The 16457-nt window shown below is 37.2% G+C and overlaps 1 protein-coding gene across 1 annotated transcript in view; it reads left to right on the forward strand.

The window, feature by feature from the left end:
• Positions 1–16457, forward strand: part of DLGAP2 (DLG associated protein 2) — a 97854-nt gene that overhangs the window by 55460 nt on the left and 25937 nt on the right. The window contains exon 6 of the mRNA XM_066314899.1: positions 13620–13969. Within this exon, the coding sequence (XP_066170996.1) occupies positions 13620–13969 (350 nt within the window). The remainder of the gene's footprint in view (positions 1–13619; positions 13970–16457) is intronic.

Raw genomic sequence — 16457 nt, forward strand, 5'->3', positions numbered from 1 at the left:
AAGGGCTACGTAAGGTGAATTTTTACAGCCATGTTTCATATTTAGCCACAAAATTCTCATGGTCAGTGAACTGATTGCATAATCATGTAGTTACAAAAATTAATGGATGAGAATATTATATTTCACAGAGGAATTGTACTGCACCATAGCATGGCTACCCCTTCAAACCGTAAAAGGACTGATTCACCGGTTGCTGTTTGAACATGGATAACATTAGTTATTGGTTTTCAGTTTTGCTGGTTTATCAGGTTTTTGCCACATACGAGGATAGCATAGGTGGAAAAAAGCTGTGGTGCTACTACATGACACCCCTCTCATGAGAAAACATAAGGGCATAGGGACTGCTTAACTTGTGGAAGAGAAAGCTCAGAAGGAATTTTATAAATGTGTATGAATATAAAAATTGAGGAAAAAATGCTCTTCAGTTCTTAAAAGGATGTTTATGAGCAGTAGATGTGTGATTTTCTTTATTTCTTTAGGTATGAGATACTTCATCCAGGTGGCTGTTTGGATCTTCTTAATCTGATGCATTATGGCTAGGAAAACCCAGCAAAGTGGGCAAAAACTTATGCATAAAGTAACATCTCCAAAACTTCAGTTCTCTCTACAGAAATAAATACCCAGGCTGAGAGGATTTTACTGGTATCCTGTAGGAGAAGTGAATACAAGTGACCTTACCCCTGATAAGTTACAGCTGTGTTAATTACTCAATACAGCCTCACCCCTATAAGTCACAGCTCTAGTCAATAAAGAGAAGTGTGATAAAAGGATGTGGGTTAGCTGGTGAGAAGGACTCATGAAGGAGGAGGAATGTTGAGGAAGAAAGAACATGAGGAACTCATGAAGAAATATCTTGGGGAGAATCACTGCTGTGAGGTCAGTCTGGGTCTGCAGTCACAGTCTAGCTGGGTAAAAGCCTGCAGTCAGAGTCTGCAAAATAATACACACAGTCATGGTTTAGCAGGAAATAGCCAGCAGTCAGAGGCTGCAAGGGAAACTTACAGTAGGAGCTTGCTGCACCCAGAGTCAGTGAATAGAAAGAGTCAGGATGGCTGGGCAGAAAGAGGAATAAAACAGGACCCTTTTTGTGTTGTGATAAGCAAGAAGTCTGAGTCTTGACTCATTTCTACCCTCTAACAAGAGGGCTGCTGCAACAGTATTCATTGCTAAGTCGTAGGTAGCAGTGGAATGGACAACAGGCATGTTTAAGAACACAAAGCATTGAGTTCAAATAAGATACAGAAGGCTATTGTCTCAGTCATAGTTTATTATGTTGACTTTCTTTAATTACCCTTGGGGCTATGGAGTTATCTGACACTAACTCTCTGCAGGAAATGCCATCTAACTCTGGGAGCATTTGGGCATCCTGAGTTAATCCTTTGATGCTGTGCCAACTTGTGTTCCAATTACTTTGAGAATAAATTTTATCCTAACAAATAATGAGCTCAGTTCTACACTTGGATACACACATATAATTTTCATTGCTCTGGGTGTATCTGGAGAGCATAATTAGTCTTTCATTTTTTTTAACATATTGAAGTTCTGCTGTTATGCTGACACTGCTGTTCAAAAACAGCTTTACATGGTTAAAATGGCCCAGGAAGTCACTAGGATGAAGGTGACACAAACACTTTGGTTCAAGGAGTTCAACAAGATGGCCAAGGGGCTGTCACAGCTGTTCACAACTCTGGGATTCCTGGAGATGGAGTAAGGCTGTGCTAATCAGGGCTGCCTGGCCTCTTCAAGCTGATGAGGCATGAAAGCAGTTGGAGCAGTAGCCAGGAGCTTTTCATAATTTCCATTCTCCCTGGTGCAGGTTATCTTCAGAGTCAAAGATAAAAAATGAAGTCACTGCCTTCCATCTATGGTTAGTTTAAAAATGTGTAATGAGTGTTTCTCTCTTGCTCCTGCCATTCTATGCTTGACAAAATTCCTCCATAACCCACTGGATTTTCCAGACAGCTGATTTTTTTTATTAAAAAGGACTCCTGTGCTGCTTCCCCTGGCAGAATTTGGCATTAAAGCTGTTCTGTTCACAGAGTTTTCTCACCTATGTTTTCTTTATGGTATTATATGGTAAAAAAAAAGAGAAGAATTTATGAGAAAAATATAACCTGCAAGGAGGGTGATTCAATGCTCAGTTTGAACCCTTCCTGATGTGGTAGAAGCTGACAGCAGCAGATATGAATCTCAGCCCAGCTCTTTACCCTGGGGTTGCCAGAGGGCTTTGTCTGTTGAGGGAAGCACAGAGGATGGGTCACCCTGGAAGCACCAGTTCATTGTGCTTCCTTATAGTGAAAAAGAAGGAAGCACCCTGCTTGTGCTTCTCCTCCTGGATTCCTCTGAAAGAAAATAACCTCTCAGGAGTCTTCTCAGAAGCTCTGCATGTATTCAGTCCTGTATTTTTGTCGATGGCACATATGTCAGGAGCCATAATGATGATACATGCACTGGAACTACATTCCTTGCTGTGCTAGCTATACAAACATCATTTGATCCATTTCTGCATCAGGAAACTTATTCAGACTCAGATCTACCCTAGAAAGACAATTGATAAACCTGATACTTAAAACATACTAGATTTTTTTTTTTTTCCCAGAGCATTCGAGAAAATAAAGAAACTAAAATAGGTGATTAGTTAATAGCCTAATAACCTGACAGAATTAACCTTTGACCACACAGGTTGTTGAATTGTGTTGGGTTAGCCTCCAGGTCAAGTCAACTAAACATAGATGCTTTTGTGCAATCTAGTTATCTAAGTTTCTATGACAACAAACTCAGACTAGTTCAAAGACAATTGATTTGTACAATTTGAGACATCTACACAGGACCTAGAAGGGAATTGAATAATTCTAGACAAGAAGCTGCTGTTTAGAGAGGAAGGCTTTGGTACATGTGTTTGGTGAGTTTGACTCAGACTGAACACAGAGTATGGATCCTATTGTGCACCAACAGAGAATCAACAAACCTCAACCTACACTGAGGTGTTTCATTGTCAATGAATAACACTTTGATAGCTCCTGACAAAATCTTGCTGTAAGGCCAAGGTTTAGTCTCAGTCTTTAGCCCATTAAAATATTCACACTGGGAACCACAAATACCAGAGCAATCCCAACAGCATGCCACTAATCTTCAAGGGCAACTAGAGGACATCCAGGGCTATGGAAGATACTTAGTTTGAGGTGAGTAACCTATCACTTAGCTTTCTGAGAATGAGAGCAGCATATCAGGGACACATCAATGAGTTACAAATTTTATATGCATTTCTTTAGCTTTTGGGACATTCCAGTGTCCAGAAAAATACATGTATTTCTACTCTCTGTCTCTTTTCCCCAGTCAAAGAAATTTTACAAATTTCAGTTATAGAAGTTCATCTCAGGTGATGCATATATCTTAAATGTACGTGTCAAAAGCAATCACCTTAATAACTGATTATAGCCAGTGGACATAAATGTCCAGTATATATGAAAGAAGTGGTCCTCTGGACATCCCTGTTTCTCTCTGTTGTCTATTAAAATATTCTACAATGATAGCATTGTATAGCTAGCTAACTTTCATTAAGCTAAGGCAAAAATTAAACCTATTCAAATTGCATTATAGGATGAAAACTAAGGTTAAATTTGAGTCGCACTGAAAACAAGGATAACTGAGAGAACCATGCTCTGACTTACAAATCTGAGAGATCAAAACACAGCAGCAGCCTTTTCTACACCTAAATAAAGGCCTAGGAGCCTGCAAATAGCTTTCTCAGCACTGGTTTTAACACTTATACTGACTCCATCTGCTTCTTGGGTAAAATGGTCATTGGATTTGACAAAACTCTGAGTTTGTGTCCAGGCTTGTAATCTCTGTGGATTAAATTAATTGTTTAAAGGTATTAGAATGGTTTTGTTTAAAATATTTGATAATCACTTAAGTTCTTTAATGTCAGATTATTATCATAATATAGTGATAAAATTATGCAACATTTCCTTAAGGGTAAATAAGCAAATTGTTTTCCTCATCCTATTCATCTTAAAACTCCTTGCTAAGTTAAATAAAATTACAAGCTACACATAGTTAGTGTAAGAAAGAGAATAGAAAATAGGAAAACCAAAACCAATTATAACTCTACATAATATATTCATTAGGGAGTTTAGGAGGCTGATGGAAAGAAATTCAACTGAGTGAGAAGGGTACATCGGAGTTTGAGAAGAGATTCTACTGAAAAATAATTTCAATTTTGTTTTCTTTCAATGTGGAAAAAGAAGAGCCATTCTTAGTGTTTGGAACTTTTTTTTTTCTCTTTGTCTCTTTCTGTGTTGATGATGTGACAAATGCAATCTGTATTCCTGAAAAGCTGCACATACGTTTTGAAAATGAAATATAGAAAAAGGAACATTTTTTCCTTCCTGTAACTGAAAACTGAGATGGTGTTTTTTAATGCAACTTCAGTATTTTAGAGGCACATAGGAACTGTTTAGAAGAGCATTACAGCTGTCAGGACTTCGCCCTGCCATTTACAGGATACTGGTTAGGTTATAATTTCTTGCTAATTAAGTGATCTAAAATAGAACACTTTTTAACCAGTCCATCAGCAATCTATGAGGTTTGTGTTGCCCACATGTCTTTTAATTTTAGCAAAGGCTTACAGTTTCTGATCTTGATGTCTTGTTGGATTTGCATTTCTGTTTTGAGACCAACATTAATTACACTGTCAAAACATATTTATCATTTATGTAATGTGGAGCTGCCTACAGACCTAAGTTTTCTCAATATGGAGGTAACATCTTGCGCACTGAATGATTTGATTATAGTAATTCCTTTTATACATTTCTTCTCCCGGGAGACTCTAGTGGCGCCAGCTTTTTCCAAATTTAGTGGTCACATTTCCACTTAATTGTTAGTTTCCTGTACAAAATCAGATAGATGTACACAACTTAAGCCTAAAAGCATCTCCTCTGAATATTGAGACTAACCTGTTGGACACACAGGTTTTTTGTTTGTTTGTTTGTTTGTTTTTGGTTTTTTGGTTTTTTTTTTTTTTTTTTTTTTTTTTTTTTAAAAACTCATCCAGTAATTTTGCCTTACCACAGTAAATTTTAATTGAGGTTATGTGTCATGCTAATGATTTCAGTAGTTTTTAAAAGTGCTGCACAGATTCTATTTATCAGAGAGATGTCAATGACAGATGCTGCTTAAAAAATAGGTTTCTTATACGTAATTCATTTGGCAGCAGTGTCTCAGTGATGTGCTTTTTTAAAAATCTTTTTTAAAAAGTTGCATATAGGAAGCACAATTCTTGTCTGTTTCAATAATGTATTAATATAATGGTCCAGATCTTGAGGTGGTATGAATTGTACAGATTCCACAGACTTCAATTGCAACATTTTCAAGGGGATTAACAGCATGGTCTAATCTAGTTCCTCAAACTGGTAATTTTATTTAAAAAATTACAGAAATACATAAAGTTTGCTTTTCATTCCTGTCAGGAGTTACAAAGATACCTTGGACGTAGCTGGTACTGGCTGCTATGTAGCAGCTTCAGCAGAAGGGATCACAGTGCTGAAAATTAGGTTTTGGTCATTTCTACAGGAAATTCCAGTCAGATTTGCTTTACCATCCAGCTCACACGGGGTGTGGAGCAGGGGAGATGAAGCTCCCACATTTCCAATGGACACTGGTAACAAAAGGCAGGAGGCCTTATGTCCCAGTGCAAACCAGTGTGTCACAGGAACACAGATTTTGGCTGGAGTTTATCTCCATCCCTTTAGGCATTTCATAGCACCATAGAATCATTAAGGTTGGATAATACCTCTGAGGTCATTGAGTCCAACATTTGACTGAACACCACCATATCAACTAAACCAAGTGCCAGCTCACTTGTTTCTTGAACATTTGCAGTGGTGGTAACTGTCAAAGGTAGATGTCCTAATTTGAGCTGGTTCTCCTTGATTGTCTTTATGGTTGACAGAGAAAAGCATAGGATGATTCATTTCCTGGTAAAATAAGAATCTAAAATGAGCAAGAATTGTCCCCAGAATTGCTTATTTTTCTCACAGTAATTCTAAAAGTGATTAGAGTTGGATGACTGGGTTTTTCAGTGACTGATGTGAGGTGACATGGATTCTCATGTATAGTTCCCAAAATCTGACTTGAAGGTCTGATGTAGTTCACTGTTACTAAACGACACTACTAAAAATGCTGACACAGGACAAATGTGACATTTTGCCCCCAGACTATGCCAACATGACACTACCAATTAACATCTGACTTTAGGGTGTAACAAATATCCAGGTTTAATTAATCGCAAAACATGTAAAATGATCCAACAGGTAAAAAGGTTACAAAGTTATAGATGCATACTACCCAGACAATGCTTTCAGATGCATAGTTTAAATACAGTGCAGCCCATCATATAAACTGTGCTGATAAAAAAATCATCTGGATGTAAGCAGTCTTGCAAAAAAAAACCTCATAAAAATATCACTATGATATTTTTATGTCTCATATATATATATATATACACATATATCACTGTGTCTTACTGTTTAATCTCAAAAGGAAGAAACAGGGTCTTTTTAAAGATACCCAAACTCAAGACTCTTTACTGAGAAACTCTCTGGTGTCTTTACTGGCTAGGATTCATCATGGAGGCCTGACTGAGAAAAGGGAAGAAACAGAAAGATAGATTAACAATCAAAGGATCTTTCTGATTATGTTAGAGAGAAATTTATTCAGAATTTAATTAAAAGAATTAACTTAATTAAAACCAAAATTATCTCTTGAATTTCAATCACAGTATAACATTGGTAAGTTTTAATGACTATTTTTGCAATGTTTGAATATCCTTACAATTTAAAAAACCCACTCTCGGCTACCTTTAAATTGGAGAAACTCTTGAACATGGAAAACCGTCAGCAATTACAGGATCTTTCACCACCTGAGCAGCAAGCAAAGGTGTGGACCTTTTCAGGGAGCAGCAAAGGAAAGGGCTGGAGAACCCAGACTGTATGTGACATGCTTCCCTCCCCTGTCCTACACTCACATACAGACAGTATTTCAATTTAAGTACAAGTGGGTATGTTAGAGGTGCAATCTGAAGGACTTGATTTACATTCAGGTGCCTGTCTAGGGTCAGGTAATGGAGCAAATCACTCTTTTTTTTCTGTGCAGCATGAGCACTTACTGCTCCAGCACCGAAAGGAGAAAGTAGAGACCCCGGTCATCAGTGAAGGTTTTGAGGTAGTCACTGGGGGCATACTTTGAAAATGGCAAGCTTGGATCCAAACAGTCTGGATTCAACCTTTTGATTCTAACAGATCTATTTTTCTTAATTAAATACCAGGGCCTACACATGTTAAAACTAAGCAATTTTAAATCTTTTTGTTATGACTGAATTTTAAAGGTATAACTCATTCAAGAAGGAAACCCCTTACTAGCAGCTCAGAGTTTGACTAAGAAAAGCAGATTATTTTGAACAACTAAACTGGCCTGTTTGTCATTACATTCTCCTTTTAATTATTGGAAGCAGAGCCTGGTGTAGATGGAAGTTGATAAAAGGCATAGATAAAAAGATGTGTCCCAACACCCTCCCTTTTAAATAGCGACTTGTATTCTTATTTTTGACATCCATGCCTTGTTAGAAAAATCATCAAATAATTAATTCTTTTAGTGAGAAATAAATGCTTTTAGTCCCTGAGGTTTTTTTTCTCAAAAGTCCTCTTTGATTTCTTAATACTCTTTTATTGATCATCATTCTGTGTCTTGAGAAGTAACCATTAGTCATCCATATGTACGTTTTTATTTTAGGAGTAACTCAGAATTTATAATGACCATGATGGAGAAGAGTGAAGAGATTTCAGGCCCAGTCATGTAAGCTGGGGTTTCCAAAGCCTTTGGCTAGAAGAGTATACACTGACACTGTTTTACACTACAACAACACAGACACTGGGATTCAGAAGGCTGAAAATGACTCTTTTATTTTTGGGATGTGTCTCCCTTTTACACTATTTTACACAGACCAATTTGATTGGTGAAACAAAGGCAAACCTTTTCAATCACATTGGTCAGACCAGAGGGGCATTAAGAAGTCCCTCCTAGAAAAAGGAATGAATAACACAGATACAATTACAAAAATATTTCTTCTGTTTACAGAAAATTCTCTGGAGAAAGAATTTCAGATAACCAAAACACCTTAGGCATGGAACCAGGGCTACAATACAACAAAAGACTATTCTGAAAACTGAGTACTCTTTTGATGTAGGATTAGATTTGATTGCTGGCTTTCATTATGAGAAAGTCTCCTTTTCCTCTTCTAAAATAATTTCAGGGTTGGTTGCACTTTCCCCTTGCAAAGCAGAAGATCTAGCACCAGCCTGGGCATCTACGTTGTATTTCTCCTGGTGCTGTGGTTCCTCAGAGCAGTCCTGTGTGCCTTCAGCAACACGCCCCTGGGACCTCTGCCTCCAGGGCAGCTCCAAGCTCCCTGCAGAGTAATTATCCTCCCTCTGAATAAACTCCTAACAAAACAGAAAATCCAGTTTACTCCTGCCACAGCCATTTCCTTTAATTGATGGTTCTTTCATGCAAATTCATCATCCAGCTAACTTTGTGATCTCAGCCTAAATAATATTATTTTGACTAAGTGCTTAATGGCTATATTGATATGCAAAAACCTCTCAGGTTATTCTATATTGTAAATGGATCAAAAGTGGTGAATTATTAAAAGGCTGCCTTTTGAAAAGTGTTCTGAATGTCACTCACAGCCAGTACTATTTCATCAAATAGATCTTATTTTGCCTACTGCTATTTGTCTGTGAAGGTCTATGGCTAACCTGAAGTTGTATCTAAATTGACCTATTTTACCAATTTTATTTCTAGTATAAACTTTGTTGGTGCTGAAATATCAGCTGAATACTGACTTCTATGGCCATATCAACAGTGACTTTTAGCAAGTTTAGACAAATGCAGGGATTAAGAGGGATATTCTGCTTCCAGCTATATCAGTTAAACTGTTGCTTATGAATTATCAGGTAATCTTCCTTATATTTCTACTGTGTATATTCAAATGACCAAATTTCCAGTTCTCCAATTCTGGAATTATCTTCCTGGCTACTCTGCAGTATTGCCATAGTGCCTGATTTCTGGTTGTGACTGATGCTTCCTGGCTGGCACACAGCACATAAAAAAATTAATATGGTTTACAGGTCATTTGCAGCCACTTCTGTGCAAAATTTGGCCCTGGTAGGCAATCTTGTGTATGTGAGGGTCTGGCACTTAAAATATCAATCCTTACAAAACTAATTTGAAATTTTACACACTTTCCTGACTGGAGGACAAATTAATACATATTATTCTGCAGTGCTACCTTTTCATTTCTCCTGAACAATTTATACTTGATTTGCATCATTGTTTAATCTGGCCTGCTATGAAGCAGCACAGAACCATTTTATTTGCTCTCCATTTCTCTAACAATGCCCTTCCTTAAAGAAAAATCCAGTGGAGCCAATTGCACATATTTATGCTGAAGTGGGGCAATTACCTAAGCAGTTAATGCTTTGATTCCAATAGGAGTCTAAAACACCCATATGGTTTAGAATTAGAACAGTTTTTTACCATTTTTGTAATTTTTGATTGATTACTATAAGCCAATAAAGGGAGACAGAATGTATGCTAGGAATTTTTAAAATTATTTTTCCCACTTTAATAAATTAAGCAAGAAATAATTTCTGCTTTTTATATCAAGATAACCATTGAATACAACTAGAAAGAAAATTTTCATTTCTTTTTCTAGATTATTCAGAAAAAGGACATATTTATGTCTTGTGCCATCTACTTTCTCTTTTTTTGCATTTCAGAGCAGCTATAGACTTTGCAAACTGATTAACAGCATTGCAGAGGCCTGTTGCTTTTACTTTGCTTGAGCCTCATTGCTCAGCAGCAGCACTGGTGAGAAATATCAGACATGTTCAGGATATGCACAGTAAAACCAATAAAAAATTAAAGAAATCAGAAATCTTTGGTCAGCACCAGAAATAATAGGAAGTTATCCTGCATTGATGTTTTATGTGTCCAAACATGGAGCCAGTCATTGGCATCTGCTGAAGCCCACAATTTAAATGTGTCTGAAGCCATCCTGCACCAGTTCTGCCCTCCTGGTGTTGTTCTTTTCCCTGCCTCATGCTGGGTCTCATCTCCTGCTGTTGTGCTGCCTCTGATGTTCCGCTTGTCCCCACTGAAGACAAGAGTGCATCCCAGTCTTCTCATTCCCAGTTCAATTTTCATCACCAGTGCCCTATGGAGCTATGGGGGACTGTCCTCAGTCAATGCTCAGCACCCCAGGACTGCATTGCCCAGCATCAACCCTCTCTGTGGGGCCAGTAAAACCCTCACAGCTCTGGAGTTTGCACAATGGTGACTAAAAATGGGGAAGACATGAAGCAGTGCTGAGGAGGTTATATATGCTTGCTTTGGACTAATAACTGCTAAGGCAAATAAGATTTACAAGGTAGAGAATGATGTAAAGGTGACAGGAGCCCTTGTCCATCAGCATAAGAGGATGATAAATAAAAAGTTCATTTTCTGTTAGGAGAAGGAAATGTTTCTTCCCAGATATATAACATGTTGTATTTATGATTACCAAGAACTAGACATGATAGAAAAGTGTTATTGTTGATAACAGAACTATTCCCAGATGCCATTATAAATGGAAACAATTTGCAAGTGACATAAAATTTCATAGTTCAGACCTTAAGGCAATACTTATTTATTAGAGATCTAAACCTGTAGATCTGATCTGCATGAATGGTAAAGTGTGGATTGCTGTGTTACTTTCTTCTTTAACAAGACCCTAATCTGTTAACGTAGTTGTCTCTTAAGTCAGCAACACATGCCAAGTTATCCCATTAACTTCACTAGAACCACTTGAGTGATTAAAGCAAATACAATTTGGTCTCAAGATTTGACTCTCAAATGAATGTCTCTATCCTCTTACTTGATTTTGTTAGTCTCCAATTAGTCCCAGATTTCTGTCTCTGAAACTCTTATTCCAGATATGAACTCATTAACAGTGTAGAGATGGATTTTTTTTATTCCCTACTCAATATTTGATCTCTGTGACTGTATAGGAATTAATTGAATTTCTTCCTTCCGTATTTCACTGTAAACATGTAGCCAGTTTTTCACAAACTTCCAGTCTGCTGGAAGTTTCTTCTACTTGTTGAACACCTGTGGGATTTTTAATTTCTGTTTAGTGTTCATGATCAAATGCTTGCCAGAACACTACAGTTACTTTAGTAATTAGTGGCTTTAAATCATGTCACTATGCTGAAATAATCAGACTTTTTAGAATAAATTATTTGCTCCTAGAGGGAGAAAAAGTGGGGGGAAGACAAAAAGGCAAGAGATTGTTTTGGTTTTGCCGCAGGGAGAATTTTTCTTTTTCAGAAATGTAAATGAAGATTAAGTCAGCTATGAAGGGTGGCAGCAGCAGTTTAACATTTATATTCATTAGACAGAGAAGTGATCTGCTGCTCAAGTAGTAGGGATATACCTGCTTGTGATGTTTCATTATCACATTAACCATATGTTTCATTTTTCACTGCTAGTTTTTACATGAAGACAGATGTAAAAAACAATAAAGCTGTTATCACAGTGATTACCTGTCTTATGTTACAGGTAAAAATGGCTTCCTGTGCTAGATATTGTTCACCTAATTTCACCCCAATTTCTCTATTTCTAATGTTTCCCAGCATGTTGGTCACATGCACCTACGTTTGCAGGAAGAAGGTGGGGAAGCAGCAATACAGCAACTCTTTTAGTAAAACATTCCTCAAACCCACTGCTTGAGTACATTAGACATTGTCTTAATTTCCAAGCTTTGCAGCATTCCCCTTCTTCTATGAGCTTTCTGTACTCCCTAAAGCATCTGAAAGATATTGAGTTTCTTCATTCTTCTTAATTGCTGGTTATAAAACTAACAGGAGACAAGATTTGTGATAGGACAAAAAAGTACCACTTCAAAAAAAGCACAGTCGCATATTCTGAAGAGCGTGTTTTATGTATTTCACATTGTTAGAGCAATTTAGCTCAGAGCAAGGCTCTAGATCTCTACCAGAACTGAGCAACATCAATAGTAATTCAAAATATTCTTTAAATGAAGGTTTTCTTTCCTAGCTCAGCCTTTCTCACTTTTATGTATGATAACACTTGTATTTATGATTATCAAGAGTTGACATTTAGGAGTCACTTTCTCTAGACTCTCAGTTCACATAGGATAGCCTGGTGATACACACTTAGCAGTCCAAGGCGTCAATTCCTAAGCCAATCTCTTCATCCCAGATAGCTGCAGCATAGCCTTCTATAAAAAAACACCACTGGAGAGGCTGACTTCCTTGCTCATCAGCCCATACCAGTGTAATGGGAAGAAGAACTCTTACAGAATCTATTTTGGACTCGAGCAACTCCAGTTTCAAGGTTATGAGAGTCACTGTTGCAATGTCAATCCATTTAGTAACACCAAGCAAAGGCAAACTTTCTCCTGTAACTGTACAAGAAGTGAATTTATTCCTTCTCTGTACAGGAATAAAGAAAGATATATCACACTGCATTTTTTTTTACCAGTTGCTATTTTTATGAATTATGATTATATGTGCTTTGGGGAAAATACTCTTCCACAATGGAAATACTCTTATTAGTACCAAAAAAAAAAAAAAAAAAGTGAAAAAGTGTATAGTGAGCTTAGACAATTAGAAAATTCAGCTTTGTGATATTAATGATTAAATATTAATCTCTGAAATTTTTAAAATTTTGTAAGGAAGCATTATTGGCACAGTTCTGCATCTGCAGAGTTTTCTTAGATGTTTTATTGAGCCTTATGCTGGAAGACAGAATATATGTTAACTCAGCCTCAGAACAGCTCTGCTCATCAAAGTCTTAATAGCTTTGCATATATTACAATATTTTTAACATGCCTTGAATTTCCTTTTATTAACTGTATTGTGGATATTTTTAAAACATATGCTTCCTGCACAAGTATGTAGCCAACCTTGCCTAATTCCTACCAGCATACCTGGAGGGATTTTAAAAAGTTAAAGTGTAGCATATCATAACATAGAAATTGTTGAATAACATTTTCTTCCAGTATATTGATGCTATTTTCTTAACACACTGTGTCTATACAAAGCTCACAGTTCAGATGATAAGAACCGGAGGGAAAAAAAAAAATCTTCCTTTATCTCTCTTATGAGCTTTATCCCATAATCTCAGAAGCCTCAGTGTGTACTTATCCAGCACAAGTCTTAACATGTGTATGCTTGTAGTCTTTCATCTTCACTGTAATTTGGGACCCCCATTTCTATACCTTCCTTCTTCCACGGTGAAATAAAATGTTTCTGTGGATAGCAGTCTGACTCTGAGTGACACTTTCAAATAATAGTGAGGTTCAAGAAGAGCACTACATTACAGCACCATAATTTTTAAGTAGTACAATCTTAAGGCGATTTCTGTTGTCAAGTTTCCATCAAAATAATCTTGATTTCTCTCTTTTTCTTTTTTTTCTTTCTGTTTTTTTTTTTTTGTTTGTTTGTTTTGCTTTGTTTTGGTTTGGTTTTTTTTGGTTTTTTTTATTCGTGCCACAGCTGTAACTTACACAAGTTACAAAAAAACCCCTCCACCAGTACCCCCTCGCACCACTTCCAAGCCGCTGATCTCCGTGACGGCGCAGAGCAGCACGGAATCCACGCAGGACGCGTACCACGACAGCCGGGCACAGAGGATATCCCCGTGGCCGCAGGACGGGCGGGGGATGTACAACTCCACCGACAGCCTGGACAGCAACAAGGCCATGAACCTGGCCCTGGAGACAGCAGCTGCCCAGCGCCACGCGGCCGAGAGCCAGGGCACCTCCATCCGCACCAGTGACAAGGCCATTCTAGTGACAAAAGCAGAGGAGTTTCTCAAGAGTCGGCGTTCCTCTATAGGCATCCAGGTAGGCTATCATTAACATCTGTCCATGATGAATTGCTTGTCTTCTTCCTGTAAATAGCACAGAATGAGTCATTCAGCTTCACTTGCTCTAATAATCTAACAAACAACCCCTGGCAGCTTAGCGTTAATTGCGATTCACATCATGGCTGTGCAGTGAAGTCTTCAGCTAATACACTGTACCTGGGAGAAAATGAATGAATAAATCTCTAGGGAGGTTACCTGTCATTAACACTTGATATGAAAATTATACTGCAGAGCTACAGGTGAACAGCATGTTCATCTCCTTCCCTCCATGAATTCACACTCCTTTTAATAGAATTTCACCAGCTTTAAAATGCTTTACTGCACTTTTTCCAGTATATTTCTCTTTTGACCTTGGAAAATGTGTAAAGCCACTTGATTTTCAAGTATTCTAGCTAAAAGGAGACCCTTGCCCTTTTAGTTGTGCTTGGAAGAAGGTATCAAAAGGAGGAAGAAATGTTCTGCTGTATATACAGTATAATTAGAGATGGCAAGTAATAAAATAGCATTAATGAACACAGTCTTTGAGCATTCTCCCATTTGTCCATCAAAACCCACAATATTTATTTCACCTGACAATACGTGTGTCAGTCTGTGGGAAGCTCAGTCAACTTCTGTTGTTTCAGGCAAATTAAATAAGACAATTCCAAATGCAAATTTTGATTGCTATTCCGTCTGCTAAATGGTAAGTATTAGGCAGATAGATATGGTCATTTCAAAGGGTTCAAATCTTCAGGAAACACCAAGTAATAATAAAAATTGGAAAGATAAACTCACAAAGAGTATGAAATCCTTTGAAACAGGAGTAGAGGAAAATTTATGCTTCTGTTCTGCTGAATATTCCCTTTTACATTACTCGGTTCACTTTTGTGCTTACTTTTGCTAGATTAGCTATAGAGAAACTGAAATTTATTTTGACACAGGTATTGTGGAGACAGCAACATAGATCTTGAGAAGGTAATTGTCCGTGTAAAAAAGCCCATGTATTTTAGAAATATACAACAATATAAAAGAAAGTATATTATTTTCTTTAAAAAAGTAGTAATTGTATTTCCATTCATTTCATAATATAGTCATAGAAAAGTGTTTGGGTTAAGTATGTCACAGCTGCTGATTGAACTTTACAAGTTAACACTTTAGCATGCTGTAATTTTGCTGTTCCATAATGCATTAGACTAATGGGAAAGAATCAGCTTTGCCAGAAAGCTGTTTGTCCATTTCCTTGACATAAAAGTATTTTCTTCTGATTCTTTGGATGTAGAAGAGTGGAATTAATTTTAACAACCATGGTAAAATATTCAGATGGTTATTTTTCAAATGTTTTACATAGTAATTAGCTTATCCTAAATTGTTCAGAGAAGGAGCTCGGGGAGATAACACTGACAAGTTCAAAGGAGCAGCAAAGAAACTTTTGGTGCCTTTTAGCCCCTAACCTGAAACTTACTATTCAGAAAGGAATAGTGTCTAATGTTGTTCTTATCTCTCCTTTACAGCAACTGTGCATGGTGGTATTTATCAATGTTGGTGTCTTGATTTGGTCAGTCCTGATATTCCAGCAATTAATTCTGGAACTTTGATTACATCACTTGATCCCGTTTATTACTACAGGTGATGACCAGTACTTTTCACTGGGCCCTGACCCTTCTTTATGTGTGCTGTGTTTAATACTATGTGCCTATAATCCACAAAAACACCCTTGCAATGATTTTCATGGAGGCAGAGGATCTTCCATAGCAACTTGTCATCTGACACTTAGACTGTAAAAGTGGTCCTCAGATGCACACATGAAGAAAGGCAAATATTGTTTGCAACAGCAGGTCTTAGAAGGGTGAGCTGTTTATTATCCTTCAAGAAATACAAAATGCTTGGTTGTACATTTGGCATTAGATAAGGTTGAATTTTCAACAGTATCCTGAGCACATTTTAGTTGTTTGGGATATTTTTCAGCACTAAGCTTCAAACATCACATTAGTGGAAAAAATACATTTCTGCAGTATTTTTAAATGGGAAATGCATTTAGTTATATTGCTATTGCTGAGTTTGTACAGAATAAAAGCACAAGGTAGAATGTTCTTATTCCAAACTACACAAATGGTAATTTAAGCACTCAAAGTACAGTAGCAGTATTTAATTTCTTTTAGTCTTCTGTTTCAAAGTACCTTGGAAAAGGATGTTTTTAATTTGCATATTTCCTTGATTGACTAAATGGCTTGTTTTCTCATTAGCATGCCATGCCAGGGTAATGCATTGAATTTGCATTTATTTGCATTAGTTAATTTGCTATCAGGATGGTTAATTTGTGCATTTTTTACTGTTCCACTCTTTTAACACATTGATGGGAGAATGTTTGCCAAGAGAGCGTCATACAGGGGCAAAGAACGAAGGTATAGAATGGCCAGCAGTGCCACTGCAAGTGGAAATACAACAGACCAACCCTAGGCCTTCCATGTCTTTGAGACATGTGATTT

The sequence above is a fragment of the Sylvia atricapilla genome, chromosome 3 (genome assembly GCF_009819655.1).
Source record: "Sylvia atricapilla isolate bSylAtr1 chromosome 3, bSylAtr1.pri, whole genome shotgun sequence".
Taxonomy (NCBI): Eukaryota; Metazoa; Chordata; class Aves; order Passeriformes; family Sylviidae; genus Sylvia; species Sylvia atricapilla.